Raw genomic sequence first — 27,620 nt, 5'->3', positions numbered from 1 at the left:
ATTGGATGTCTATTTTAGTTTCTAAGAAACTCCTAATGATAAGGGTAATGTTAAGAAAATGAGGAACCATGAATTTTGTAAGTCTACAAAAGTTCCAATCATTTTTTTGAGAATCTATGCTGTAGTTATTTTTTCTCCCATCTTCTCATTGTGACTGTACTAGTGTGCATTTAATAATAGTCTTGCAAAATTTGTCTCCACCTTTCCATATGGCATGTAAAGTAGTAGTAATGTTTCTGTCAAAGAGATATGAAATATTATGCACTTTAGTGGAAGTTGGGTACGAAAAAATGGACTTGATTTCTCAGCTATGGGTGTGAAAAACCATGAATTCTACATATCTGCCCATTAAACTCTACTTCTGCGGTTTAAAAGATCATTTGTTTGCTCAATCAAAAATTTTGATTCAAAATTTTCCATCAAATGGATGCAATTCACTCCTGTAGTATAGCACCACAGTAATCAGCCTGAGCCTAGTATCAATCAACATAGTACTATGGCCAGTAGCTCATGAAATCTACACATGGTAGGGAGACCAGTTTCCTTTTCTGGACCACCTATGTTTTTCCAGGAAGTTCTGGTACCTGAAAAATTGCAGTTTGTGTGAAGTTGAGATTGCTTAGAGGCATCCCAAGAAATTAAATCTCAACTCTTCATTCTGTTTTCCAATACTGTAACCTCAGGACTGTGACATAAATGTTAAGAAAATTTAATATCCACTTTTTTACCCTGGGAAATTGATATAAGAATTGGAAATGGTCTTTCTCAGAGTATGCTATCCACAAAAATGTCAATTTTTAAGATATTTGTTGACTTGTTTTGCAGTAAGAGCTTGCATTTATGTACAGCAACTTCTACTGCTGGGGTGTACATGCATAGGTATTATCTTCTTCTTTCAAGTTATCAAATAGGGATCAGTCTCTGATTAGTACCACCTCTCCAGCTTTTCAAATTTTATTCTTACCCTTTAGCTTCTCTAAACGAAATTTAAATAGAAAGTACACTTGGGGTAAGCATTAGCGTTACGATTTTCCCATATTTTTTGTCACGTGTGTAGAAATTTTATTGGAAACATTTCTACGTAATATATTTTCGACTTCGTGTGTATTCATGTTAAGAAACAACTCTGCATACAGTTCATTCCTTAGATTTTGGGCAACTTCTTATCAAATTTTGGGGTGTGTGGTAAATGGTGGCTAAAATTTCTTCCGGTAGGTGCAATGGAATGACGTCGAGCATATTCTTCCTTTCTACTGGAGAGGGCATAGGGGCGTATCGTATCTACACAGACACCTCTTAGAGACATCTAAAATATTAAAAATGCTTTGGTTCACATTTTTTTTAATGGCAAATAGGAAAGAAAGGATCGATGAAGGGCAAAATTAAAAGTTACTGGAAAATTCTACCATGATGTGAAAAGCGTTGCGTGCAGTATTGGTGCCATAATATAAAGTAATGTGAACATTTTGGCAATCTCTTTTAAAGCCGAAATTTGTGCGCAAATTGTATTTTTTAGCAAACTTCCGGGTATTTGTGATGATAATTACAAGCTTTCGAATGTTTCCGTCTTATTCATAGTTTTTTCTCATCGGAAATAAATGAAAAAGCCCGAAGAAAAAGAATTCATGGGGAAATTTTGGGATCTTATCTAAGAACTTAAATCGGCATCTAAGAATTCTTGTATTAAATGTAGTTTTAATTTTCATGCGTTTCTCCTGAAAGAACGACCTATTGATCAATACTTTCAGTCAGCCTTTTGTTAAATTTAAAGCAGTATATTCTAATTGATGAAGCCCCTTTTTGCAAAATAATGCATAGTTTCTAAAGGGTATAATTTCAAAGACGATTCAAATAAGCAGGTCGCTAATGTCGATTCATATTCGATCTCGATAGGTTTTTCATGGATCGATGTTAGCAGACATTGAGCAAGCTGAGCAATCTGTTGTGTGCTTGTTTATCATAGTGAAACTTAAGAGCAACCACAGTGTTTTGTGGACTAAGTCCTTCGAGATGGCGAAAGAAGTAGGTGGTGTCAGTTATATCGCTGACAGCGAGTTGAAACCTGTAAACCCGGAAAATGATTTGACGGGGAAATTAGAGACAATATCTCCAACCACCGACGATTTGCCTCCTGTTGATCTCGATGAAGATAGGGTGAGGATAATTTCAAATTAATAGCTTTCGTTAATGCTTTATAAATATGATGAAATTTAATTGACTATATGTTTACTATATTTATCACTTATTTTGACAATATTTAAAACTATACTTTAAAAGTTGACTATATTTTTCTTTGTGTTGTGACATAATGCTATGATATTCATACTTCGCAGTTGCATGAGATGACGGCATCGTACTCTGAAATTTCTTTCGATTCTCAACCCTCGCCCCCAGACGGTTCTCTGTCAGTGGATAGATCATTTGATATAAACCCAGCATTCATTTCACAGACCACATCGATTCACTCCGATAGTCATGATTTGTTTTCTGAGAGGACTTTCGAAGGGGATGGCAGAAGGCCTGATAAGTTAGATTTGCCACGGTCTTTTGATAGTGGCAGTGGTAGTGCTTTCACCAAAGCTTTAGAAAATTTGCACCTTGAAGGAACCGTTTCGCAAGAAGGGGATATGGTGTTATTCGTTGCCGAAGACTTGGAAACAAAAATAAAGTTATCTAGTCCTGTCAGTAGGAATGGTAACTAACGTACATTAGTGTGTTGAAATGATTAATGTAAGCCTTTTTGCAAAGTTGGATATTAATAAGGATTTGTTTAAGATTTTTGTAATTCACGAACTCAAAATGCACAAGTTTCCTCTACATGTAGGTGTTGCCATTATGATTTCTTTTGAATTTAAGTCTTTGGGAAGTATTGTATTTTGAGTACCATTGTCATAGAAATTATTGCAGTGGAACGGCGGCCATTCTCTTTCCCTTATTAAATTGATGCATTTACTTAAGCTGCGTTTTATGACTAAGTGATTATTGGAATTTATTGTAGAGTAGAATGTGTTGCCAAATTAACTTTTTCTTTTCTCTTAAAATTAAGAACCAGTCGCATTTCCTGCATCAAGAAGTTCAACGCCCAGTCTGTACAGGCAAGCTTTGACTCCCCAACTTCCCACTATAGACTCAAATGTATTGAATGATTTAGAAATTGAGGCAAGAAAAGTTGCTACCTCAGTAGACACCCTCACGGAAAATTTGGCCGGCATACTACATAGTGTAAGTGTATATTTTAAAAGTGCATTGTGAAATATTACAAATTTGTATTATATTTATATGTATATTGGTAGAATTGTAGTTGTAAAATTCTGCCTTCATTCTTTAGTAGCCTGATTTGTAGTAGTTCCCATAGTCAAGGATTTCATAGGAATGAAGATGTTGGTTAATAGACAATTAAGCACCACTTAAACTTCAATCTATTCCATGACTCAGAGGGATGGAGCTCTGGGGAAATTGATTGATGAAAGAATTATAGTGATAAATGCATAGGCCTCCCTTTGCAGTCAGTCACCTTAAACGTCTCACACCTACTGTTAATGATTTTCCTGAAAGAAGTTCCTTTTCTTCTAATGAAATTTTTGTGGAAGATAGGAGTTGGACGAGTGGGATATAAAAGCTGTTAAAACCTGTAAATGATTTTGAAGGCACAAGCAAAAGTAGCATTTGGAGGATTGGATGGGAAACGAAAGAAAGGGAAATAAGACAGGTTTGTCAGCCATTAGCAATGTTTTTAAACATTTTTGTTGAGGAAATGTTAAGGGGTGCATGGCAAGGACCTAAGTCGTCCTGAAAATGGATGGTGAGGTGAATAAGTCAGTTAGACCTACATGGGATCAAGTGATAATTAGTCAAGCTACCAAGGGTTACCGTTGTTATCAAATGTCTTATGGGAGGGATGTAAGAAGGGTGAGAGAAGACAAAAGTGCCGACTTTCTTACGAAGTGGGAAGGCTATGTTCACCTTTAAAGTTGTTAGGAGTAACCGCAAGAAGTGGAGTGATTTTGGAAGTATTTTGGTGTAAAATGGATGCAGTAGCGTAGAAATTAGGAGAAGAATTTTATTGGTGGAAAGAGCATTAGGATGTAATAGAACTTATGACTGATATGGCAATTGAAGGCTTAAAAAGCATAGGTGGTAAAATTGTTCGCATGAGCATGGTGGTTAATCTGGTCTTTGAGGCAAGAGCATTAGTGGCAGTTAAATGCTTTTCAGTCAAGGGTGTGGAGAAGAATCAAAAAAATAACATGGGCAGAAAAGAAGTCTAGTGATAAAATTTTTAATTTGTTAAAAGAAGAGAGGACATTGCTAAGTGGAGTCAAAAGAATACAGAAAATTGGGCTGAGAATAGAATGAGGGGTTGTAGGATGTTACTCATCATAACAGAAGGGTGAAATGTAGGGAAAAAGGAGTAGAGAGAGGAAAAGAAGAGGCTTTTTGGATGGAATAAATAATAGTAGCTAGATCCACATTTGTGGTGTACAGCACTGATGAATTATTCTATACACTTTGGCTATGGGGAAATAATGGCATTAAATATGGGTAACTTCTGCCAAGTAGATAGAACAACGTTAATTTTAGGAACCCAAATGCTTCACTGTAGAAGATAATGTGTATATGCCCAGTAAAAGAATGAGGATATGTCCATAGGAATTAACTTATTTTGCACCAGAAGAAGTCTTAACTATTTAATTTCCCCATCAATGACATCAAAAATGAGGAATAACCTTCATCCAATGACTAGTAAACACAGCTGAGCCCCTGGTGATTGGATAGAGATTGATGATAATAATTGTGCCAAATATAATATTCAAGCATTATTTTTTATCAGTTGTTGAGATAAAATGTGTTAAGTTGATTCATCCCGTAGCATTTGCAGAGAAATTTAATTCCTTAATGTGTGCCCACAGGGTCATTACCTACCTGGAACAGGGTTAGTTCGAGAATGTCGACAAGAATTTTCTGATCTCATTTAAAAATAGTATGTACTTTTCTTGAAGCTTCTCACATTTCATGTTTGGTCATTTTGGAATATGATCTCATTCTATTCCTTATTTTGTTCTGTTGATTTTATGAACTCCTGGACCAAAGGCAGTATGAATCAGAATGACTATGGAAAATCATCATGATACATAGTCATAAATTGCTAGATGCAGAAGATATGTTGCATAGTCATAAATTGCTAGATGCAGAAGATATGTTGGTCAGTTCATACCATGCCTTCAGGTAAACTGTACTGCAGATTCAGCAGAACGAATTTAAATAATCAAGGAAACATGCTTCTGACAGCTAGGACTCTAATTTGATTATTTTATCTCATATTTATAATGCTTTTCCATGACAATATGAGGTAAATGCTTTGTTTTAATAACTTTATTATTTGTTAAGCTTAACATTTGCATTACTATCCAAGTTGGCATGGAATTTAATAAGTGATGGTGCACAGCAGAGAAATTGTTAATTAAAATGATAAGCACCGCTTTACATAGCCTTGAGCAAACAAAGACAAGTCTTACATTTGATTGAAATAATTAGCTCTATAATGGAATAAGATGTTAAGGTAAGAAATTGAAATATCAAACTGAAGTGGTGCTGATTGGTTTTTCTAGGGGATCGGGATTGGTGCGGTGGCTATCGTACTGGCTTCCCACCCAGAGGGCTCGGGTTCAAATCCCGGCGGTGTTGAATATTTTTCAGAGGTATCTCGATCCCTACTTGAGGTGCTTTGTGGAGGGCACTTTGAGTGAGTACGTCGTCCGTCGGATGGGACGTTAAGCTGCGGACCCCCTGGCGCCTTTCGTAAAGAATAGGCTAATGCCGACACCGGGTTTCTCTCCACCCTACATCCTTTCCTGTCCATCACCTATGGCGCAAATGACCTCAGCAGTCGGTCGCCTCCCCTAAATACTACTACTACTTGGTTTTTCTATGTAATTTGGGATTCCATTGCATGAACATGAAATTGATATTTGGTGTAGAAAATTGTCTGAAGATAGAAGAACGAAATAGCCTGAAGATGTCCTTTGTAATCTCTGGCTTTTGGCGTATTGCTAACCAAAAGCGACTTGAAAAAAGGTGGTTGTAATCTACTTTGCTCACCTAGATGTAGGGTAGTAAACTTTAAGTAGTATATTCTTCTCTTTAAATACTATATATTGCAATTTTACTTTTCAATACAATTTTGTTCATTAGTTCCAGGGTCTGTTGCTAACAACAGTGATGATTGAAATGGAATTTTCCCATAGACTTAATATCTGAGCATTGGCTGCATTAGGGATTATAAATGTTCAAGTTGCATGCAAGTATTTCAAAAATAAAGAAAACCATATTTCTACTTCCTTCTCTACTTCCACTGTCCTGGAAAATTGAATAATTTTGCTACACTTATGTGGATGGCTGCTCTCAATGAGTGTATTCATTGATGCATTTATTGATTCCATTGCCACAAATAATAGCATTGTTGATACCAGTGTTCATGCATAAATAATCACTCCAGAACCTACTGCAAGCCTCATCATCAACAATTGCTCATTTGTCCATTGCTATTGTAAAGTCAGGTGCTTCTGTAGGTTATCTTTTTACCAGAGCTACTCTCGGTCTACTAGTTTGGACTAACAGCTTAGCTTTGTGAGAAGGAATACCTGTTTTGTATTTATCCTGCTAATAAAGTATCTGCAATTCAGTTCACAGGTGATGTTTAATTCTTCAAATAGTATGCAGTCTTTCGCTGAATGTCAATGTTCACTGTTTTAATGAGGTTTTGACATTATGCTATCATTCCCTTTTCCCAATTTATAACTTGCTGTTTAATAAATTTACTTTTTGTCTTAATTTTAATTGTTTCAGGTACTATTAAACCAATATTCTTATGTTCATATAAATTTGCTTTAAATTTTTCCAAGCATCATTGTAAAATCATTGGTTAATTATTTATCATTTTATCTTATATATCCAAAGTATATCACAAGTCATCCTAGCATCTGCATTCATGCTTTCCTGTTTCTGAAAGTCTTTTGTGAAATAGGGATACTTAAATTAGGCTTCATTATTTTTGCACCAATTTATCACTGCCATTTTTCATGCTTGAAAGTTTTCAATTTTGCATTTTATAGGTGTCTGCTCTGACTGTTGACTGTTTGGAAACATACCGAGATGCTGTGTGTAAAACCTGTGATGCAGTTGACTCAAATATCAAGGTATTTAACCCCCTGGACTGTTGATGTTGGAATAATAAAACCAGGAATTGTTACATATAAATTCAGTATTTCTCATGAATGGCTGTGTTGTTTTACTTTGGGTGGATCCAAATAAATTGCAACAATATTGAAAGAGAAACATTTTAATTTCAAAGTCTCATATTATTGAATATTCCATAAAAATTAGTGTCTTATTTATATAGCGATTCACTCAGAATCGAGGAAAGGTTAAGTATCCTTGGCATATAATGAGTTAAAAACTGAAAGTATTTAGCTCTATAATGTGTCACTCTCAGGTTTAACCTAAAGTTTAATGTTCCTATATTATTCTTTCTATAGATGAATCTTTCATGCTTAAACCATAATTGGTAAATGTCATGCATAACTTATCTTAGTGAAACTTATTTATTTTTCATTTTAGTCTCCCAGTACACTAATGCATTTGGTCCAGCAATGGTCCAATGTCTTGATCCCATCTTGAAAATTAGATTCCTTCAGGCCTGCAAAATACTCGTCTACTTCGGAAACCTGATGGAGCCAAATCAGGGGAATAAGGCTGGCAACAATTCGTATCTTAGTTAACATAGTTTTTCTTTGGGAATGACGCTTGTGTGCGGGTGTGGATTGTTTTGATGAAATATGACTTCCTTCCTTCCTCTTTTTTTGTATATTTTGCTAGTTGGTCCAGAAGGTTAACATAATATTGTCCAGCAATAGTTTGACAGTGAGAAGATAATCTATCAGCAGAATCCCTTTCGAATCCCAGAAAACTGAAGCCATCACCTTTCCGGCTGACTGTATCCCCTCTGCTTTCTTTGGTGTTGGTAAATCGACATGTTTCCTCTGCTTTGACTGCTGTTTTCTCCTGGGGTATAGTAGTGGACCCAAGTTTCATTTGTGGTCTTGTCACCCATCTAGCAGATAATTTTCTCATATCCAGTACCATAGTTGAAATGTGATGTGCCGATTCAGATTTCATCCCTACAGCTTCAGCGATTTATTGCTTTTTCATTCGGCAATCCTTCATGTCCATTTTATGCATTTTTGCAGTAATTTTTGAGGCACTGGTACATTTTGTCCTACCACCTCATGGATCATCATCTAAGCTATCCTGACCAAACTTAAACTCATTTGTCTACTTGGCAACAGTGGAATATGATGTAGCAGAGGTTCCCCAGAGTGTTCTGAAAGTCTGCATGAATTTCCTTTGTTTTCATATCTTTCTTTGCAAAGTATTTGAAATGTTTAATCACTGCTTGTCTCTCAATTTTTTTCATTTTCACAAATCACTGCACGGGAACAACAACAAAAAGGCATCTATACCACAGATCTCTTCCCAGAGCACTCCCAAATCATTACCTATAACTATGAGGGAAACTCATTGTGCTAGCGCTGACATCTGGTGGTGATTCTGGGAACCTTTCAAATTACCCTTGTACTAATGAAATATTAATTTCAATAGCAGTAATCCGTCTGACTTTCAATAACAGTAATCCTGCTGAAAGTCCTCGGGGAATTCATAGAATAAGTTAGGTTTGCTGATGATCAAGCTTTCATTTGTTAGTCAGCCAAGGAACTGCAAGCATCGCTGAGTGTATTGGCAATTTATATGGTAGCTATTGGGTGAAAATAAACATTAATAGAGCAAATATTACGCAGTTTTCTATGAAGAGGAAAGCAGTAAGCAAGCATTAAAATAGGAGGGCAAAAACTAGAGCTCATGGAACAGTTGACATAACTTTGTGTTTTGGACCAAAATGGTCAAAATAGTTGGGACATAGGAGAAGAAATCCACTAGGCAAAGAAATTTTCATGAGGAAGGTGGAATTGATTATCATGACTTTGAGTATGGATTTTAAAAAGAGGCTCATTAAAACTTTGAAATGGGTCTTAGTTATGCACGGTGCAGAAACATGGTCATTGAAGCAGGATGATAGGCATAGATTGGAAGCTTTTGAAACGTGGATGTGGAGAAGGATGGAGAAAGTTCAGTGGACATAAAGGAAAACAAACAAGGAAGTGGTATGGTGAAGGAGGAGAGGGTATTGTTGCAAGTAATCATAAGGAGACTGGAAAAATGGTTGGAGAACATATTGATTGGCAATGGGATGTTGAAGACTGTGATAAAGGGGAGGATATTGGGAAAACAAGGAAGGGGCAGAAATAGGATAGGGATGTTGGATGGAATGAAGGGAGGAAGGAAGTATACAGAGATGAAGAGAGGCTTGTTGTAGAGTAGGATGTTGGGTCATGTTTTGTTAGGAGCGGCAAGATATTTATTTTTTAGTTGTGTCCATCCAAAATCTGCCTAAACCGCCAGGTTACCTATAATGATAACAGTAACTTGGTTATCCATTTTTTTATGAATAATTGCATATAAAAAATGAATCACTGAATAAATAAACTTTGAATTTTTTCACACTAAATGTTTTTACACTACTTAGGGTTTTGACTCGTAGGTGACATTATCAGGTATTAATGCCTGATGATGTTGCCTAAGCATCGAAACAGGTAGTAATGTAATTAAGTTTTGTGTGAAAAAATGCAAAGTTTACGTATTCAGTGATCAAGAATTTTCTCAAAATCTAAAACCATTGAATTCAAAAATGAAATCCATTACAAGAGTGGCTTTTATGTAAATTCTTTTCAGGAAGAAAGTTCCCAGTGATTTTGTCTCTGAATTGAAAATTTAAGTAATTATGTTGAAAAATTTGGGGGATATCGTAAACTTTTAATTATAACTAAAATGTAATTGAAGTGGAAGGTTAATTGTTATTTGCAATTCTAAGACTTCACTTCTTAGTCAGCATCTCGAGTGATGCATTTCTCATTGCATTTCTTGACTTTTCAAAGGCTATCATTGTGGAATGTAGCAGATTGCATCAAAAACTGCCTTAACCGCTAGATTTCCTATGATAATAACAGTAATCCTGTTATCCATTTTATTACGAATAATCACATGTAAAAAATGAAATTACTGAATAAGTAAACTTTGTATTTTTTCACCTCTTAAATGACATCATTTGTGTTGTCAAATATCCGACCCCACAATGGGTTTTTGAGTACTGGGAATAAGAAACAGTTGCTTGTGATGAGATCGGGAGAATAGGGTGGATGCAGCAAAATTTTAAAGCCACATTGCTTTGATTGCTGGTCACGTCGTGGTCGTGAATGCAAGTAATTGCATTGAAGCAAAAATTTCATCGCATGACTGAAGCAAATCCAAGTGTTAGCTTCTGAAAAGTTAGCAGTTGTGGAACCCAGCAAGCTGACACCTTTGACATTTGCAGCTCTTTGTGACTAATTTTCCACATACTATTAAGATCAGTATCATTAATGATCATCTGGATGGTTGCTCTTCATTCTACTATGATAGAGTCCTCCAGTGTTTTCACTTCGGCAGCTTCATTTATGAGTGATGGCTTTCCAATTCTTGGATCGTCTGTGACGGACATGTGGCCAGTTTGATAAGTTCTTTTCCACCTCTTGACTGTGTCATGTGGCAGGCTATTATTTCCGTAAACAGCCATTATTTCATTGTGGATTTGCTGGACACCTTAATCTTTCAAATGAAGGCACTTAATTACACTGTGAGCTTCTCTTCTCCCTACTGCAAGTTACTTAACTCCCTAGCTTCCTAAGACAAAAAAATCAACATTAATAGCTGTAATTTACAATATTATGTAGATAAGAATCAATTATTATACAGAATAAATGTTATCCAGATATGTTCTTTCTTAATAATAATTACTTTAAGACGTTGTCCACGGCTGACGTTTTCCCATTGAAAATTTATCTCTGGCCTGATGGAAAACCTATGGCCATTTTAATGGAAAAATTATTGAGCATGTTTAATTTCTCCGCCTATGTTAGTTGTGCTAAGTTTATTCATTTCTAATATTTTTTCAGTCAATGTACCAGCTAATGGCCAAATGTGAAGAGCTGGGCATCTCTATGAAATCCATATATAAACTATCAGAAAATGTGTATCCTTTCATACTATACTACAACCTAATATTATATGTTCCTAAATATTTATGTAGTTAATAAGATATACTTATTTTCAAGTGGAAATGGTGCCATTGAAAGAATGAGTTGATTATCAATAAGGAAAGTGAGATTTATTTTATCTATAGATTATGGTATGAAGTTAAGCATCTAGGATAAATGGGGAGTTAAATTCTTTTGTATTTTTGTCTATAAGATATTATTGGGTTTAATACTGTGCCTTAATTAGAAATATGAATTCACCTCAAAATAATTCCAAGTTAACGTAATATTTCAGTTGCTCCTTTTGCCTTGACTTCACATTCTTGCAAAATTCCGGAGAGGGTGGCATGAGGTGCTATCATATTTTTTCGTAATGGTACTGTGATTTAATTCCAAGCTATTTGAATTTTCTATCTAGCCTAACAACTTAACCACTCCGATTTACCCTCTGCTGAAAACGTTTTGCCAAATTTAATTATTAATTATTGCACACACCAATAGGTCTGTGATAGGGACACTAGGCTGAGTTGTGCCAATGGCTGTGTAATTGTTCCCTTGAATCTTTCATTTTCTCAATCTATTAGTCTATTTAAATGATGTATTTTGAACTATACCATGAATGTCATATTTTGTTAGTAAAATGCTAAGAGGAAAGGTAACCATTATTTGTGCCCTCTTGATACCATTTAATGGTTTCAATATTTTCAGTAAACATGATTTGCTTTCATATTCCCTTACAATTTAGTATCTGCAATCGGGTGCTAATGGAAATATTATTTGCACTTGGTGAGAACAAGACAAAAATAATGAAACAAAATTATGCAAAATTATAATAGTACCTTTTTAGTACTCTTGTTTTTGGATTATAATATTTAGCCCTTACAAAACCATTATTGCAAGTTATAAAGCTGAGAATTGGTTTGTAGCCACTCTCGAAACTATCCTGTCTCCCACCAATACTCATTCCCTTTTAGCTCTTTTGCTGATTTTTCCCCTCTCGTTGTTCTTATACTTAGTCGTTGACCTTCCTGTTGAATTCTTCCTCTCAATAGTTCCTTCAATCATTGTCTTCAGTGAACTATCAAGCATCAGGATATATCCAATTAATTTTTCTCTTCTTGAAAGTGTCCTCCATTAGCTTCAGTCTTAGAAGTATATCTTCATTTGTATCCCTGTGTATTATTTTTAGTTCCATCATTATTTGGTGGCTACACATTTCTTTGCCTCCAATCCTCTTTTCTTTGCTTATCCTATTGTCCATTCATGTCCCTATAATAGAATGGACTCCATAGTTAAATCTGATTTAATAGATTTCTTATGTCCATGCTAATCCTGTTTGTATATTAATATTTTTTTATAGATATCTTCTTAGCCATTGAAGGTGCTACTTCCTACACTACTCTTTCCTCTTCCATTGCTGGTGATAATAATAATTTTATCATGAGTACATGGAAAACAAATCTCGTCCTGCTTCTTTATGATTATTACCAATTGTATTCTTCCAACAGCTTCAGGCCTATATCACAGGATACTTCAAATAGTTTTAGCATCGAATATTTTAAATGTATGTGTATTGACATTCAATGCATCACATGGCCATTGTCCATTGCAAAGTATTTCAATACTTGCTTGTCATTGTTCATCCTTGTGGTTCCTCAGTAATTTTTCCCCTTCATATTTCCTTCAATGGACATATTTTCAGTAAGCTATGGTGCCTTTGGATGTGCCCAGTAAAATTACCTCTTGTTCTTGTAGGTGTCCTCCATAGGCTTCTCTCATCACCCACTTCCAATTGTAAGACGCAATTCTGTTTTCATGAGGAAATACTGACATTAGTCAGAAAGTATTAGTACTTCATTGTTACAAAATGTAGTTGTGGTTCTACTCATGCAATAGGTGACTGCCAGTAATTACTGCTCTTCTCCTTTTTGCTTATTAAAGAATGCCATGACTTGCATTCAATCTAATATTCATCATAAATTTGTTTGAATATTTAAAATTTAGCTGCAGGCATTGTAGCGTAATGAAACCAGCCTAGAACACTATCAGCTGTGAAGTTTCCTGGAATTCTACCAAAGTACTCAAGCTCAAGTGCATTCCATTTCTATCTCATGAGTTAATCTCTGTCAGAGCTGCTGTGATAAAAATAATATTTCACAAGTTGACTGAAAAGTGCAGAATGCACTCAAGGTTTTCAGTGTGCAATTCTTGAATATTTTGGTAAGAAGCTCTGTTTGTTGTTAAAATATCCAATCCATGGCTGAGAATTTCATTTTAGATGCATATCCTAGTAAAAAAATCAGCTTCCTTTGATTGCGGACACGGACTGTTTGATGAATATGGGTGTTTTTTTTAAGTGGGATTGAAATTGACTGGTTTTGTTACATGAAACATTGTTATTATTTTCATTATTTTTGTAAATCTTTCCAAGCTAAATATATTTAATGTAAGGAACAAACTACCTTAAAATACAGAGGAACCTTTCATAGTTAGAATAATTCATTCGAAGCCAAAACAAAGTGAAACAATTTTTCCCAAACAAATTAATATAAAATGCAGAAATGTATTCCATGCCAAAAAATATGTTCCAAGGTTTATTGAAATAAAATTTTATAAAAATTGTTTAGGTACACGAATCAACTTCATATTTTTTTCTATCATGTAACGAACCAACCAGAAATGTGAATTCATTTTTTAGAAAATAATAAAAAATGAAAATAATTTGTTTATTTATAATCCTTATCCTTTAATACTGGAAAGCTGCCTGGAGACATCTGTGTTTGCTTATGCTTGAAATTTTGTTCACAAGAAACTTAAAAAAAGATCTTTCTCATTACAATTAAAAACCTGTTTTTGTAGGAAACCCTTGGAATCTCTGTGCTTCTTGAAGATGATTAAGTTCTCTGCTGGCTTAGATTCAGAGCTTGCTGTTTTATCATGCTTTACGGCTCTATGGATTCCAGTTCTTCTCTTAAACTTCTCAATCCATTCCTGGCTTCCCTTGAATATTATCTCTATGCCTATTAATGATACTGGTGTCCTCTTAATTAGGTTAGCAAAAATCAGTAAGCCTTCTCACAAATAATATTCTCATTAATAGCATCACCTTGAAATTTTCATTTATCTGTAATGAGAGAAAACCTTTCAACATCATAGGAAATACATAACTGTTGTGTAGATATTCTTGTCACTCCCTATGATGCATCTATCTGCAGAATCTTTTCCTTGTTTTTGAGGGTAGTGGAAATCATCGATGTTGATCAATTTCATATTTGTGCTAGATCAGCCATGCTGACACCTTGTTCTCCCTTTTCGGTGTTTTTAGTTTTCATTCTTGTTTCTTTTTATGCTCTCATGGCTCTCTGGTTGCAGCTTTTCCTTCTGGGGCATTTTTAAGGGTTATTAGACTTTTCCCAAGAAATCTCAAATAATATCTAAACATAATTTTGGCGAAATGTGTGATCACTGGCGACACCAAGATACTAGGGAATGAGTGCTGCATACAAAATGAAGCTGCATGCATGCAATGATCCTGGGAAGCTTTCTCTCCTCATCACTCATTGCGTGAAAAGTTACTCATTAAACGAATCATTTTTTGAAAAATAATTTTGCTCATTATATGATTTCCTCATTGTGGGATGTACTCATTTAGCAAGTTTCCATTGTATATGCGAAAATACCTACTATAATTCTTATATGAACGCTGCAATACCCATACATTTTTTGATAAATGATTATGATAAGAAATATACAATATATTTTGAAAATTATGGCTGACATAAATTTTTTAAAGCATTCATTTCATAGTCATGCATGTTAATGCTTACGATGTGATTCTCTCATTCCTTCGGATAATTGTTGATGGAATAATGTTCTAGAGAGAGTTTCAGTGAATTTACTCCTTAAATCATTTTTCAGAAAGGAAATCAAACGACTCTTAGAGTTGTTAGAAAATGCAGTCAGCAGCTAAAAGGAAGTTATCCAAAAGTTGGGATTGCAGAGGTGAATTGCTGGTGACAGTACCTATATTTGTACCTACATGTGTCCAATGTATATACATGACCCAGTTTCCTCCCATATGATTAAATGGTATTATATACATTCAGTTTGATTGTGATGCCCAATGGTAAGATGATGTACTCCAATTCATATTGCTGGGAACAAGAGAAGTTTGTATTATGGATTGTTATTGCTACTACACAGATGGTTGGCGTGGCTGTTTTTGGAAGGCCTTTTGATGTACTCTATACCATTAAAATGCATCAGAGTATGCCTTGCTGCAAATCTCAAGAGATATACATGAATGTGTTTTGCCTATCTTTAGTTGGTAGAAAATCTAGAGTATTATCACACTACTTGTGGTCATTTTTTTCTCTGACATACTATTACTACAATGATAACATGGGTGAAGTTTATGTTGATTACTGATTGTTTTCAAACAGATTGTCTAGGCCACTCTTTAGGGGTATAATACATTTAGCCTTCCCAATGGCCTCAAACACTCCATCATATATCCTTCTTTGTTGCAGTTAATTTCATTAATGCTCAGTCTCATTACATACATGTCATAAATCTCACTCTACTACTATGACCTTAAATTTGGACCTTTATTGCATTCAGTATGGTACATTTCAAAGCTTCATTTAAGAATAATGTATGAATTGTTATTTGTGATTGATATGCCTATTATAATATTTATTGAGTTTTGTTAACAAGATGATGTATGAGTTGTTGAATAATGAAGCATTTTTCTTTTAAGGTTTTTGTTTTATTTTCTAGGATAAAAAAACCAAGTCCCTTCCATTTGTTTTAATTAAATCTCTACTGTATTTTGATATGATGTTTATTCTTATGCATTCATATGAATAAATTAGAGACTTAAGCATTATCCTAATAATCTCCTAGCTACCTAATTATGATCATTGGATCCCAGTCTCTTATCATAATCACCTTCCTCCATCAGTATCTGATCGAAAAAACCCTTAAATGGTGGAGGATTTCCATTTAGAACAAGTATAATTTAAAAACTATTTTGTCTTCAGAATGATTTATAAATTCTGCCAAATTTGAAACTAATAGAACTAGCTAAAAGATTGTTTCCTCTTTTGAAGTAGTTATATCTAAGAGCTATAAAACAAAATGTATGCAGAAGTGCTTTTGAATATTAAGGTTATGCAAGAATTTCAATGCAGATCAGTGACCGATGGCATTTAATATCACTACTGCAGTATCTCCCAGAATTTTTTTAAATTTTGGTTATATTTATTTTTAATTTTATTAAATGCTAACATATTCTGCAATGGGAAACCATATGTCCCTCCCTCTTGGATGTATCACTGCTCTCCTTGGTTTAGTATTGGTAGAGTATTGCTATAATATGGAGAGTTTACAGATACTGTTATAAGTGGGTGTATTAGCATGGTTCATGAAGGTGAAAGAACTGAGGAATTTGAAAGGGGTTCGCACTATTGTAGACATGACATGGAAAGCATTAATGGAAGTAGAAGGCATTAAGGCAGCTTAAAAGGACTATCATTGATTTCAATGAGGTATTTGACAGAATAAACTGGGCACAGTTAATAATGTACAGGGTTTCCCCAAAGACAGCATGATTTTTTTCCCATGAACAGCTGGAGTGGGGCAATTTGTGGCGGGCAAGGTGGTGGGAGGTCTTGGGAAAGCAATGTGACCCGCATCAGTTATCGGCTGACCATTACAGTGTGTGGATCATTGCTAGACTGGAAACCTTTTTGAGGGTATTACATATTTACTTTTAATCACCCAATAACTTTTACAGAATTATATGCTTCGTGTATTATCATCTGCTGACTATAAAAGTATTTATAGGAAATAAATTGTATTTTAGACTATATTTGTCATGTCCCACACAGTGTCTGGTTAATACTTTTCTGCCATCATTTCTATAGCAACAAAATGGATGTTCTACAGAAAGGCTTGAAATATCCCATGTGACTTCTCATGAATTATGGTCTTGCTGTATATTGTCCAATAATGTTAGGAACAAATATTTAAATGGAAACTCAAAATTTGTCAATACATTGGTTGGTTCCATTCTAATTTGAACATTTTTATGCATAAAAGTAGGGATGAGGTGAAAAACCTCATTTGAAATATTGTCATCGATTTCGAAATGAAAAAGAATTATTAATATACTGAATATGTAAAGTTTTACAAGATGGCCTAGATTCCAATGCTGATGGGATGGAGGCCAAAGTATCTCATTTCAGAGATACGAGTAATCGGCTCCCTTCTCCTCTCAAGATTCCTTTGTTATTTCAAACATTTTTTTAGCACCACTGACTCAGGCTTTCATGGTATATTCGCCCCTGTTCTTCAGGTTGCATGCATACAAGGGGTGGAATTCCCATGTGTCCAAACATGTTTACAAGCAAAAACTAAAAAAACCATAGTATCAACCTAAAAGTAGGTTTGATAGGTGTGGGAGGTCACCTAATAGTAATACCTATACAGTCTGTGAAATGCAAAGGGGTAAGAAGGGGGACCAGTCCTCACCTCACTTGGAAAGTGAATGCTTCCGAGTTACCAGCACAGAATTTCTAACAGTGTATAATTCTAGTAAAGTTGATGATCGCATTTGTGGGTTGCATAATATAAGTTTTGTTTCTGCTCCAAATCGCACTCTATCAGATATTTAACCTTTTGTTCCAAGCCAATTTTTCTCTTTACCACTTCTGCCAATGTAAATCATAAAATAATAATGGTATGAATTCCTTCCTCCCTTAATTCCACTCCCTCATACTGATATATTCAAGCAAGATGCCCTCTTACTAAATACCTATATGATAATGCCTTAGCATTTTAGCTGCTCAAATTCCTCTAAATATATAGCATGAAATACATACTTTTTTCTTGACATTACTCTTCGTGAGAAATATAAAATCTGAATTCCTATTCACTACTTTAAAATTATGTGAATTGATAATGCTCTTCCAAAATCTGTGGCAAGCTAAAAAGAAAAATCCTTGTATTTTTCGACATTTTGAATTAGTGCCTATGTCTATTTTTATTGTTTAAAGCAGGCTCTAGGTATAACTAATCCATTTCCCATAAAGAACTCTATAGCTAACTCCCCATGGTTTACATGTTCGTAAGCCACAGACTCTTCACTTCCATCTCTTATTTTTCTCTCCAAATTTCAATCCCCCATTACCATCAAGTGCACCAGGGACCCTTGCATTTAATTCTTTAAGCTGATTATATATTATTTCTTCCTCCCTATGATTACTTCACTGAATAGGCAAACTAATTATATTTTCATGAAAAATTTATTTCGGTACAATGTCTTGACACACAGGTGACCACCTCACGTAATTATTGATACTTTCCAATGGGACTAGATGATGGTGCTGAAATAAATTTGCTGTGAAAAAGCTTGATTATTCGCTGAGCATGCATTTCCATCATATTGATCCTAAGCCCATTGAATTCTATGGTTGATTATTGGTATATATGGAAGTAGATAAAAGGATGATATTGACTTAAAAATATGTGGGAATTCTCTATGAATACAAGACCTAAATGGCTGCACATTACAGTGTGAGGGTTTGTATAGCTGACACTAGTGATAAGTATTTTCAATACTTCAATTGGCATCATTTAGTGTACGATGACAGTGTGTCAACCATTTTCTTCACTTGCGTGATTTATCATCAATCATCAATAGTTGGAGGTATTGGCATGAAAAATATGTTTTTGTGGGTGTGACTGACCAAATATCACTTGGCAATAAAACCATGGACCATCAGATGTTTTCAAGTGGACAAAAGAAACCCATATAGAAGTGTTCTCAGCAGCCATGAAATCTTATTTTCAACATCTAGACATAGATAAATTAAAATCAGAGAAATCACGTTAAGAGGTAATGGAAGTTTCAACTTTCCAGTATACATAGCTTTTAGAAAAAAATTAAGAGAACCTGAATTTACCTAGTTGACCTGCAAAAAAATCAACTTCATTGGTTTTTCTTTTTCTTCCATCAATAATGCATATTATTTCACCTCTTCTTGCATATTAGATAAGTAATCCTCTTCTCACTTTTTTGTGTATACCATTGGACCCCACTGACCCTATTCCTTAAGCTGCATATAATGCTATAACTACTGCTCATATTATCCATTGCTGTTTTTTCAATCTTCTCTCACAGACCTAAGAAATTTACTCTTTCTCTTTCAACTTCCCAGTCTAAAACATGGTCATAATATTTCAAGTCATGCTATAATAGTTATGTCCATTTTCACCCATTATTTCAGATGCAATAAATTTGGCGTTACAAGGCTTTCATGAAATGACAAATCTGGCAGGACAAATGAAATCATCACATGCCTGAAATCATAGCTACCTAGGGAAACATTGAGATGATTTCCCATAGCCTTCCTGAATAATATTTTCAATGTGTCTACTGCTTTAAATATAGGGTAGTGGTAGTCAAGGGGGTAGAGCATTGGAGTACTGACCGGAGAGTCCCAGGTTCGATTCCCGGGAAAGACACTCTGGGCACCTGCAGCTCCACCCAAGCTATGCGATTTTTCGGGTACCAGATCTTCCTGGGAAACCATACCTGGCACAGGGAAAGGAAATGGCCCCCCTACCCTGATGTGTGAATTTCACATGCCGTCAGGCTTAGTACTGGGTGAACTCTGCCATCACCTACCAAACCGATCTTCAGGTTGACTACTGTGTTTATCGTTTATATATATATATTCATCAAAAATATTCATGATTGTCCTTTCTTTGTGTTTTTATTTTTAGTTAAGTTTTCAGCCAGAGTTTCAAATCGTACTTCTGTCACTATTGAAGAGCATTTTCAGAGATACACAAAAACATATGTGTAATTATATACATGGTCAATTATGAAAGTAATGCGCATGATTTCATTGTGCTTCAACTATCCATGGCAGCGTGGTAAAACCAGCAGGAAAATGTGGTGGGGGAGTCTGCCCTTCCATCACAGCTGGTTGCCTCCGAAAGATGTGCCTCCGCTTGAAAGGTGTTTTTTGACTTAGTAACACAATGGCTTGTGCGCTTGAACAGCAATACATCCCCAGCCACATGTCTATTATTGTCAACTTCCTGGCCCAAAGCACCACCCCAGTGGTCCCCTAGCCCCCTTACAGTCCCACGATGTCTCCATGTGACTTTTTTTTGTTACCATGACTGAAGAGAGAGCTGAAAAGAAACCATTGGGAGACCAAGGAAAAAATCCAAAAGCAATTTACAGCATTCCCAAGAGACGAGGCGTGGCAGGCACCCTGATACTCCCCAATCACGTCTCTGTTGATGCAGGGGGATATTATTTTGAAGAATTTTAAGCATTTGTAGAAGTAGGATCAATAAATTTATTTTTCCCATAGCCTTACGTTTACAGTGGACCCTGTAAGTAGGCTATGTACATAAATATTCAAACTAACATATTACTGTGAACATCAAATGGTAAACATTTCTTAAACTAGAAAACAAAAAATATGTAAAAATAAGAGTATATTTTTCTTTCATCACACATTTTTCTCATAATTTGATAAAAATGTTATCCTTGACGCGCAAACTGCAGTTTTGCAAATGGGGCAGTCTTTTCTCAACTGCAGCCACTTCATTACACATGTCCAACAGAATAAATGGCCACATGGAGTTATCGACGTATTCTTTCTATTTTTTAGGCACAATTGGCATACACTTCGTGATGTCACCTTACTTTCACATTCAATTGATATTGATGAATTCATCTCATCACTGTTGGTATTCATACAAGAAGGGTATAAGTGATAAAATGACACAATTATATTAACAATTGAAACAGCAGCAAGAATCTTGAAACCATAAAGCGAAGCTTCGTCTCTCAGCCAACTTTCGATTAGGACCTAGAAAATGAATGGAAATTAGGAATTCAATACATTAATTTCAAACAATAGCTCAGTTCACACTAAAAAAACTGGCCCTTGGGTAAATATTCAGAATTGATAGACACGATCGCTTCTCAGCCTTATGGCTAGGATCAAAGTGTTGAAATCACATCTGCTCTTATATCTGAGGATCATTCCAGCTGAAACTAACTGAATCTTGCTTAAATCAACCTTGACAATTAATCAATGTTGAATTAAACTATTTTCAAAGGTACAGAAAAGCAATACCTATAGAACAGGAAAGTTTTTAGCTTTAAGAATTTTCACAAAGAATCCATTGCCAAGGAACCAAATATCTAATGATGATCACCATTTTTCATGAGCTTACAATTAAACCATGACAATATCAAGTGAAAACTACATTATCATCCTCACTTTTGAGAATTTTGCTGGGCACATTTGTACCAGAGCATTTCATTAAGTTCATAATAAAACTTGCAAACTAAGAATGTCCTTTATTTATTGAATTAATTGGGCGAGGTTGAGACTTACAGTTCCTTCTTTCATTTAACCCTTACATTACATCGAAGGCAATTACGTGAAACCAAGCCCTAGATGGAGGAAAATCCACCTAGGCAGGAATCAAACCCGCGACCTCTGGGTTGGTAGGCGAGGGCATTACCCCGCCGGTCCTTTGGAACCGGAGATGGGACAAATTGAAATTCCTGTATGACTTGTGGCAGACAATTGTTAATGAGGTTGCCTAGCAGCAGGTGGATATCATATATCCAGTGATTTGAATTCAATGTGACCAATTATAATCATCGATTTACTTTAAACATTGATTTTCAGGCTAGACTAATCACAAAATATAAAGGATATTGGCATTTCTTCACCAACAAGTCCTATTCTTGAAGAAGTATTTCCTGGATTGGAGTTTGGCAACAACTAGTTATTTGCAGTTCATCTTAAGCTATTTATCATCAACTAAGCTTTTCCTCAATATTTAAGTTCATAATAAAAACTGCAAAATATGAATGACCCTGAGACCTGGAGTTAAAGCAAATTGACATTACTGACCATGTGTGGCAGTCAATTGTTAATGGCATTCGCTCTCAACATGTGGAAATCCTATATTCGAAAAAAACTAATTAATATCAACAAGTCACCAAATATATAGAATTTCAGAGCAGAATAACCACATAAAATAAAGGATATTACATTTCTTAGCCAAAAAGTTATTTCTTGAAAAAGTGTTATCCTGGCTAGTTTGGTTAGAACTAATAACATCCCATTTAATTAATGTTAGTTATCCATCACCTGCGATTTTGTTGAATAAATCAATCATAAATTCAAGAACATTACATGTTTCACTCCAAGGAGTCTGTTGACGAAGGAGTAGTAACTTCCATTCCAGTAAAATGCAATTTTATTGAGTCTCTGCAAATATGGAAGAAGATGACTGAAGTATCTTGCAGCATTGTGGATAGCAATGGGAGAAACATAAGACGCTATATATTCCGGTAATGTGATTTTCTCCGCACAAATTAACATTTCCTCCATAGCACTCTGCCCACCACTCAGCAGGATTACATAAACCAGCAATTTCTAAACGAGGAAAAAAATGGTGAGCTTGCTTACAATATTCACACAAAAACTAGGGAATTCTCATCTCCAATTATTTTCAGAAAGCTCATAATTGCAAAAATATTAAAATTTTAAATCTCTATCCACATACCTTGAACGTTAATAGTTTTTGCGAAGAATCTTGCAATGGAATAATACCTGAGTACTCTTCTCCAAGAGTTTGAAACTTGCATAGAGAAGTGGAAGCATAATACATTAATTTGGATAAGATGATATGGTAACGGGCATACTTCAACCAGAAACACACACCTATTTTTTGTGATGGAGTAGGAGAAAAGTTATTTATTTTCAAATTGACATTGGCATATTCTGAGATAAATTCTTACGAAGTACTTCAGGGTGTGTGGTAAAATTGGTAAAGGCATGCTTATCAAAGGAAATATACGGAGGCCAAATAAAATTGCACCCAATTTCTTCTGAGAAAATTAGCAGCTGCCAGTTTTGTCTCCCCAAAGAGTAGCACATAATTAAATGCACAGCTGCAAAAAACCAAGTCTTACAATTTCAATACTCCCGAAATTGATGGGAGAAGCATCTATGTTGAAAAAATTCCCTGTATGGCAACCAGGACTAGTGCCGTTTTATTCGCGTATATTTCACATTCTTTCCCGTAGTATTTTGTTAATTCAAACTTCGCGCATCATTATCGAGGAATTAATACCCCGATCCCGTATGACATTTTAAAGGAATACCCGATGATTATAAATTTTCATTTGATAAGGTATCATGCTTACTTCACACATTATATCGACCTACATTCCACCCAATAGAAGGAAAAATGCGAGTGCCATAATACCTCCGAAATCCAGGGCTACGTTCGATATTCCTTCATTCAATTGATGTATATAATTTTCATCCTTTTGAGCTGCTCTCAGCATTTCAGCCTGTCCCGCTACTCTGAACTTGTTACGGGACATGTTATAAATCAATGATGTATCCTATTTTGACCCCTTTCACTTAACTCAAAATCTTATGGACCAAGATATATATCTTGACATCACAGCGGTTCAAGTTATCAAACCAAAATATTATATCCATTTTATTATTCAAATCCCGCTGCGTTTATTGACAATTCTTCCTCAACCGGTGTCAACGAAATTATTTTGAATGAATATTCACTTAAAAGAAATTAGAGTTAAATCAAAAAATTCCACACATTGTTAACCGCTTTCATAATTCAATTTTTTCGTTTGTCATCCAACCGGAAATAGTCATCGGTTATTTCTATGCGCATGCGTCAACGGAAGTAAAGAAGCCATCGCCCAAGATAACGGTAGTTTGTCCACGGTAAGTGTGCAATAGTTTACAACTTAAGGTGTACCCTCTCTATTATGGATTATTGTTCCGTTTGAGGATATTTAGAAAGTATTGTCACTAAGGAGGTCTTCGAGGATTGAGGGGTTTTATAGATAATTTGTTTGGGCTCAGTTCGTGAAGATATGGCGGAGTAAACTGCTGAAAGTTGGAGCGCCTCTTAGACAGCCTGAAGCTCGGGAATACGCCCGGCCGGCTGTTATACTAGAAGTGCATGCAAGGTAATGTGATTGGTTTTCTTAAAATACTTTGCAGGCGTTTATAGTTAAACTCATCATACGTCTGTATCGCCAGCTTTCAGTTGCTCTCGGCATTTGTTGATATGCTATGGCGGCTATAGATTTGTTGTGCGTGTATTCTGTGTTAGAAAAGTGGGCTTGTCATTCGCATTTGATGGCCGAATTGATAAAGTAGATCATATACTTGAAATAAGTTGACTAACTTAGTACCTTTTTGGGTGATTTGACACTTATATCCATGTATGTTGTACTGTAAACAGTCACCTTGACATGCCAATGGAAGTTGTTACAATCTATTTAGCTGTATATTTTCTCCAGAACGTGTATTTTTAATGTTTTTTCCATGAGTTGAACAAATAGAACAACATTTCATTACGTTTGTTGTACTCGATTGCATTAGTGATTAGTACGTGTGGAAGGGCGTTCCTTGGGATGGAGTATTTGATTCCCTGAATGTGTTTATATTCAACAAAGTTGCTTGTGAGCTTCTTCAAATTTTTCATGTCTTTATTCATTCGATTGATGCTCACAAATTTATATAAATTTTAATGGGTTTAATGTAACCTGTTTCTAAATGAATTGCCCAGGCAGTTACCAATCCTAACAAAATCACTTTCGTGTAGTAATTTTCTGTATTTTGGCACAGTAATGGATGGCATGATTGTTCAGGGGTCAATGCCATCATTAATTTAGCACTGGGATAATCATTGTTTGCCCCAGGCACTGTTCCAAAAATGGTTTACTACATTAATATTTAAAACTCAGTGCCAATTCATGGACATATTATTTAAGACATTAAGGTTTGTCATGCAATTACTTAGATGTGCTATTCAATTAGTGTGTGGCTTCTGTGCAATCAACAGTATTGTTCAGATGTTACCTGCAAACGACGGGTGATTTACACTCGACTTCACAGATCCCGTATAGAACATTTTGGGTGTTATAATGCTGATAAGCATTATGTAATTTGAAGTAAGTTAAAATAACACCATGATAAATAACTGCAATCCCCTTATCTGTAACTACTGTTATTAAATCAAAGGTTGTTTCATTGGCGAGGTTTGAGCTCACATAGTGCTAATTCTAACGTCGTGTGAAATTCGCACATTAGGGTGAGGAGCCCGGAGCTTTTCCCTTATATGCTACAATTAACCGAAATGGAATGCATTTGCTATTAATTCCGTCTCTAGGTCTTTTTTCCCTTATCATTTGTCACTGTCGGGTGACTTGATCAGCATAAGTTCGAAGTTTTCATTCTGTGCGCCATCCTGTCGAATACCCAACAAAAATGTTTATCCGACGTTTTAATGCAACATTTGATGCATTTTTCGGAAATGAGCCTTAGCCACGATATTTTTAGGAGTCTTACATTTTGTGCTGCATAGTCTCACCCGTAATATCTATTCTTAGGTACTAATTGATAGTTAATTATCTATTTCTATGGGTAACTATCATGTTAATGAACACGTAAAGGTTCCTATGATTGCTTCTCTGCCGGAGATAATACTAATGTTTTAGTTGTGCGAATAAAATTTTATTTGCAATGCTTGGCGCTTTAAAGAAAATGTTAGTGGAATTTTTTACTTCCATTTACACTTAGTGGAACTTTTTACTCCCATTTCCACAAGTTTTTTAAATGGTGTTCTATCGTTAAGTTTTTGCGATAATTGACCATTTTACACTCTGAATTTCAAAATAATATCTTGATAATATGACAGTGCAAATCTAAATTCAGTTCCATGTATTTACATGGTTTGTGTACATTGTATTCCCTTGAATGATTTTTTTATAGTATAATAATGAGAACTTGGCCGAAATTGCCAACCATCTCCTATTTTGAGTGCGTGGAAAATTGATAGTGCAAATTAACAAACGCAGCGTATTAATTAGTATAAGTGTTGGACTTTAACCTTTGAGTGTTTACCCATTTGCTGCTTGGCATACATGAGTATTTCAATCGATGTAGACGAAAGGTGAATTACCTACGATTTATTGTTTTTTATGACATACATTGAGTAATAGTACAATTTTTTAAAGAGACCTTTGTACATTATTTCTTGAAATGGTCCACGCCCAGTAATTCTCGAATTTCCAGGTACTTAATTAACAATTAACTATGTAAATAAATGGTATTCAATTTTTTAATATTGATTAGAAGCCCCATAGGATTATCTCGAAGCATTTACCCCGCTTCCGCGAATGGACTCCACAGGTTTGTGCAATGCCTGTAGGCAGGTGCTATGACATACATACGTCTAGACCACATCAAAATGTGGCGCATGCATTCACTTCGCTTTAATAATTATCTTTGTTAATAATGCACTATGTCATTGATTCATATTAATTTTTCATATCACGATATTTTATTGAACCAATTTTTGCCCATCGTTTAGGAAAACTCAGAAGATTCCCGAAATATATTTCGTAGTTATGTCGATCGGACTTTGATGTAAGTATCCCGAGAGTTTTTCGAATGTGGAATAATTTTTAATTTTTTTATTCCTATTATTAATGTAACGAGAAATTTAATTCATTTTTGTTTTTTTCACTGAGAACTCATTGCCGTAGGTTCAAAAATCTTATTTGAGTCTCCTTCATTCACTTTCAAATCCCTCACGATGGGCCGAAGTGGGCATCACCCCCACGAGCGAGCTGCCATAGAAGCCCGGGGCTCCAGAGCCCCAGGCTTCAATGTCTATAGCAGTTCGTCCTTGGCGGCAATGTTGATCCCTTCCTCCCGAGCACCTGTGTGTGGTCAATTAATCAGTGATGATTTTGTACTATTTCTTTGACCATCGGAACATCTGTGTGCCGGACGCATCGGTTTCCATTCACAGGGCCACCGGGCCGCGTATATCCATGCCACCCACCATCCTCCTCTCCCCTCCACCCCCCTTTATCTCTCAAAGCAACAAGTCCCTCGCTTGGTTCTGTGTATGCTCGGTACGGACGTCGGTGGCTGTCGTGTCTACTCCCTCCCTCTCCAGCGCCACCCCCACTCGGGGCCCCCCTACCCTCCGCCCCCTATCCCCGTCTTTGCCGGCCCAGCTTGTGCCATAATTGCCCCGAGTCGCCGCCTCCATCCGAAAGCCTTCCCGGCCGCCGTCCGCGGCCCGTCTTCATTAAATCAACCACGATGAATAGGGTGGCTGACCCGTTGTCTTGAACGATGAAGCGATTCTTAACATTCCAGGGTTGTTGCCTCCCTGCCGCTCTTCGCTCGTATTCCATGTGAAATGAGGGCTAACGAACGGCCGTAGATGACATCCCGCGCTATGTATTGGAATTTTTTTCATTTTCGTTGACAGTTCTTAAAGAAATTGGTACCCAATCGCTTTGTATTTAAGTTTCACTCC

General features: G+C 35.7%; 3 protein-coding genes across 5 annotated transcripts in view; 2 read left to right on the top strand and 1 right to left on the bottom strand.

The window, feature by feature from the left end:
* Positions 1 to 1,921: 1,921 nt before the first annotated feature.
* Positions 1,922 to 15,944, top strand: BORCS6 (BLOC-1 related complex subunit 6). 2 transcript variants are annotated; one of them, XM_071583034.1, is made up of 6 exons: positions 1,922 to 2,154; positions 2,334 to 2,694; positions 3,047 to 3,222; positions 7,113 to 7,196; positions 11,106 to 11,182; positions 15,105 to 15,944. In XM_071583034.1, exons 1-6 carry the CDS (start codon positions 2,011 to 2,013, stop codon positions 15,154 to 15,156), a joined length of 894 nt encoding a protein of 297 aa, XP_071439135.1. In that variant the 5' UTR covers positions 1,922 to 2,010; the 3' UTR covers positions 15,157 to 15,944. The 2 variants fall into 2 exon arrangements, with proteins under 2 accessions (XP_071439135.1, XP_071439136.1); XM_071583035.1 differs by lacking the exons at positions 7,113 to 7,196; positions 11,106 to 11,182; positions 15,105 to 15,944 and adding exons at positions 4,911 to 4,981; positions 5,092 to 5,110.
* Positions 15,945 to 20,546: 4,602 nt separating this feature from the next.
* LOC139685900 (peroxisome biogenesis factor 10-like) lies at positions 20,547 to 23,901 on the bottom strand. Its single transcript, XM_071583033.1, has 4 exons — positions 23,508 to 23,901; positions 22,803 to 22,960; positions 22,430 to 22,672; positions 20,547 to 21,082 (listed from the first exon to the last, which is right to left on the bottom strand). The coding sequence occupies exons 1-4, from the start codon at positions 23,626 to 23,628 to the stop codon at positions 20,720 to 20,722; spliced, it is 885 nt and encodes a 294-aa protein (XP_071439134.1). The 5' UTR covers positions 23,629 to 23,901; the 3' UTR covers positions 20,547 to 20,719.
* A 58-nt stretch (positions 23,902 to 23,959) lies between these two features.
* The window catches only part of Rap1 (RAS oncogene family member Rap1), a 74,860-nt gene continuing 71,199 nt past the window's right edge, over positions 23,960 to 27,620 (top strand). Inside the window, exons 1-2 of one of the 2 annotated variants that reach the window (XM_071582815.1) lie at positions 23,960 to 23,998; positions 24,140 to 24,246. The gene's annotated coding sequence lies outside the window, so the exon portion shown is untranslated. The remainder of the gene's footprint in view (positions 23,999 to 24,139; positions 24,247 to 27,620) is intronic. The other variant, XM_071582816.1, reaches the window with a different exon arrangement.

Source organism: Hetaerina americana, unplaced genomic scaffold (assembly GCF_022747635.1).
Source record: "Hetaerina americana unplaced genomic scaffold, ioHetAmer1.1.p SCAF_12, whole genome shotgun sequence".
Lineage (NCBI taxonomy): Eukaryota > Metazoa > Arthropoda > Insecta > Odonata > Calopterygidae > Hetaerina > Hetaerina americana.
This window is presented reverse-complemented; position numbering and strand designations above follow the sequence as displayed.

Bases quoted from the DNA above. Each gene is read 5' to 3' on its own strand.
- BORCS6 (XM_071583034.1), top strand. From the start codon at position 2,011: ATGGCGAAAGAAGTAGGTGGTGTCAGTTATATCGCTGACAGCGAGTTG. The intron at 2,695-3,046 runs GTAACTAACGTA...CTTAAAATTAAG, and splicing joins TAGTCCTGTCAGTAGGAATG to AACCAGTCGCATTTCCTGCA. The intron at 11,183-15,104 runs GTATCCTTTCAT...ATCATTTTTCAG, and splicing joins TATAAACTATCAGAAAATGT to AAAGGAAATCAAACGACTCT.
- LOC139685900 (XM_071583033.1), bottom strand. From the start codon at position 23,628: ATGTCCCGTAACAAGTTCAGAGTAGCGGGACAGGCTGAAATGCTGAGA. The intron at 22,961-23,507 runs GTATTATGGCAC...CACAAAAAATAG, and splicing joins CGTAGCCCTGGATTTCGGAG to GTGTGTGTTTCTGGTTGAAG. The intron at 22,673-22,802 runs GTATGTGGATAG...TTCCTCGTTTAG, and splicing joins AAAAACTATTAACGTTCAAG to AAATTGCTGGTTTATGTAAT.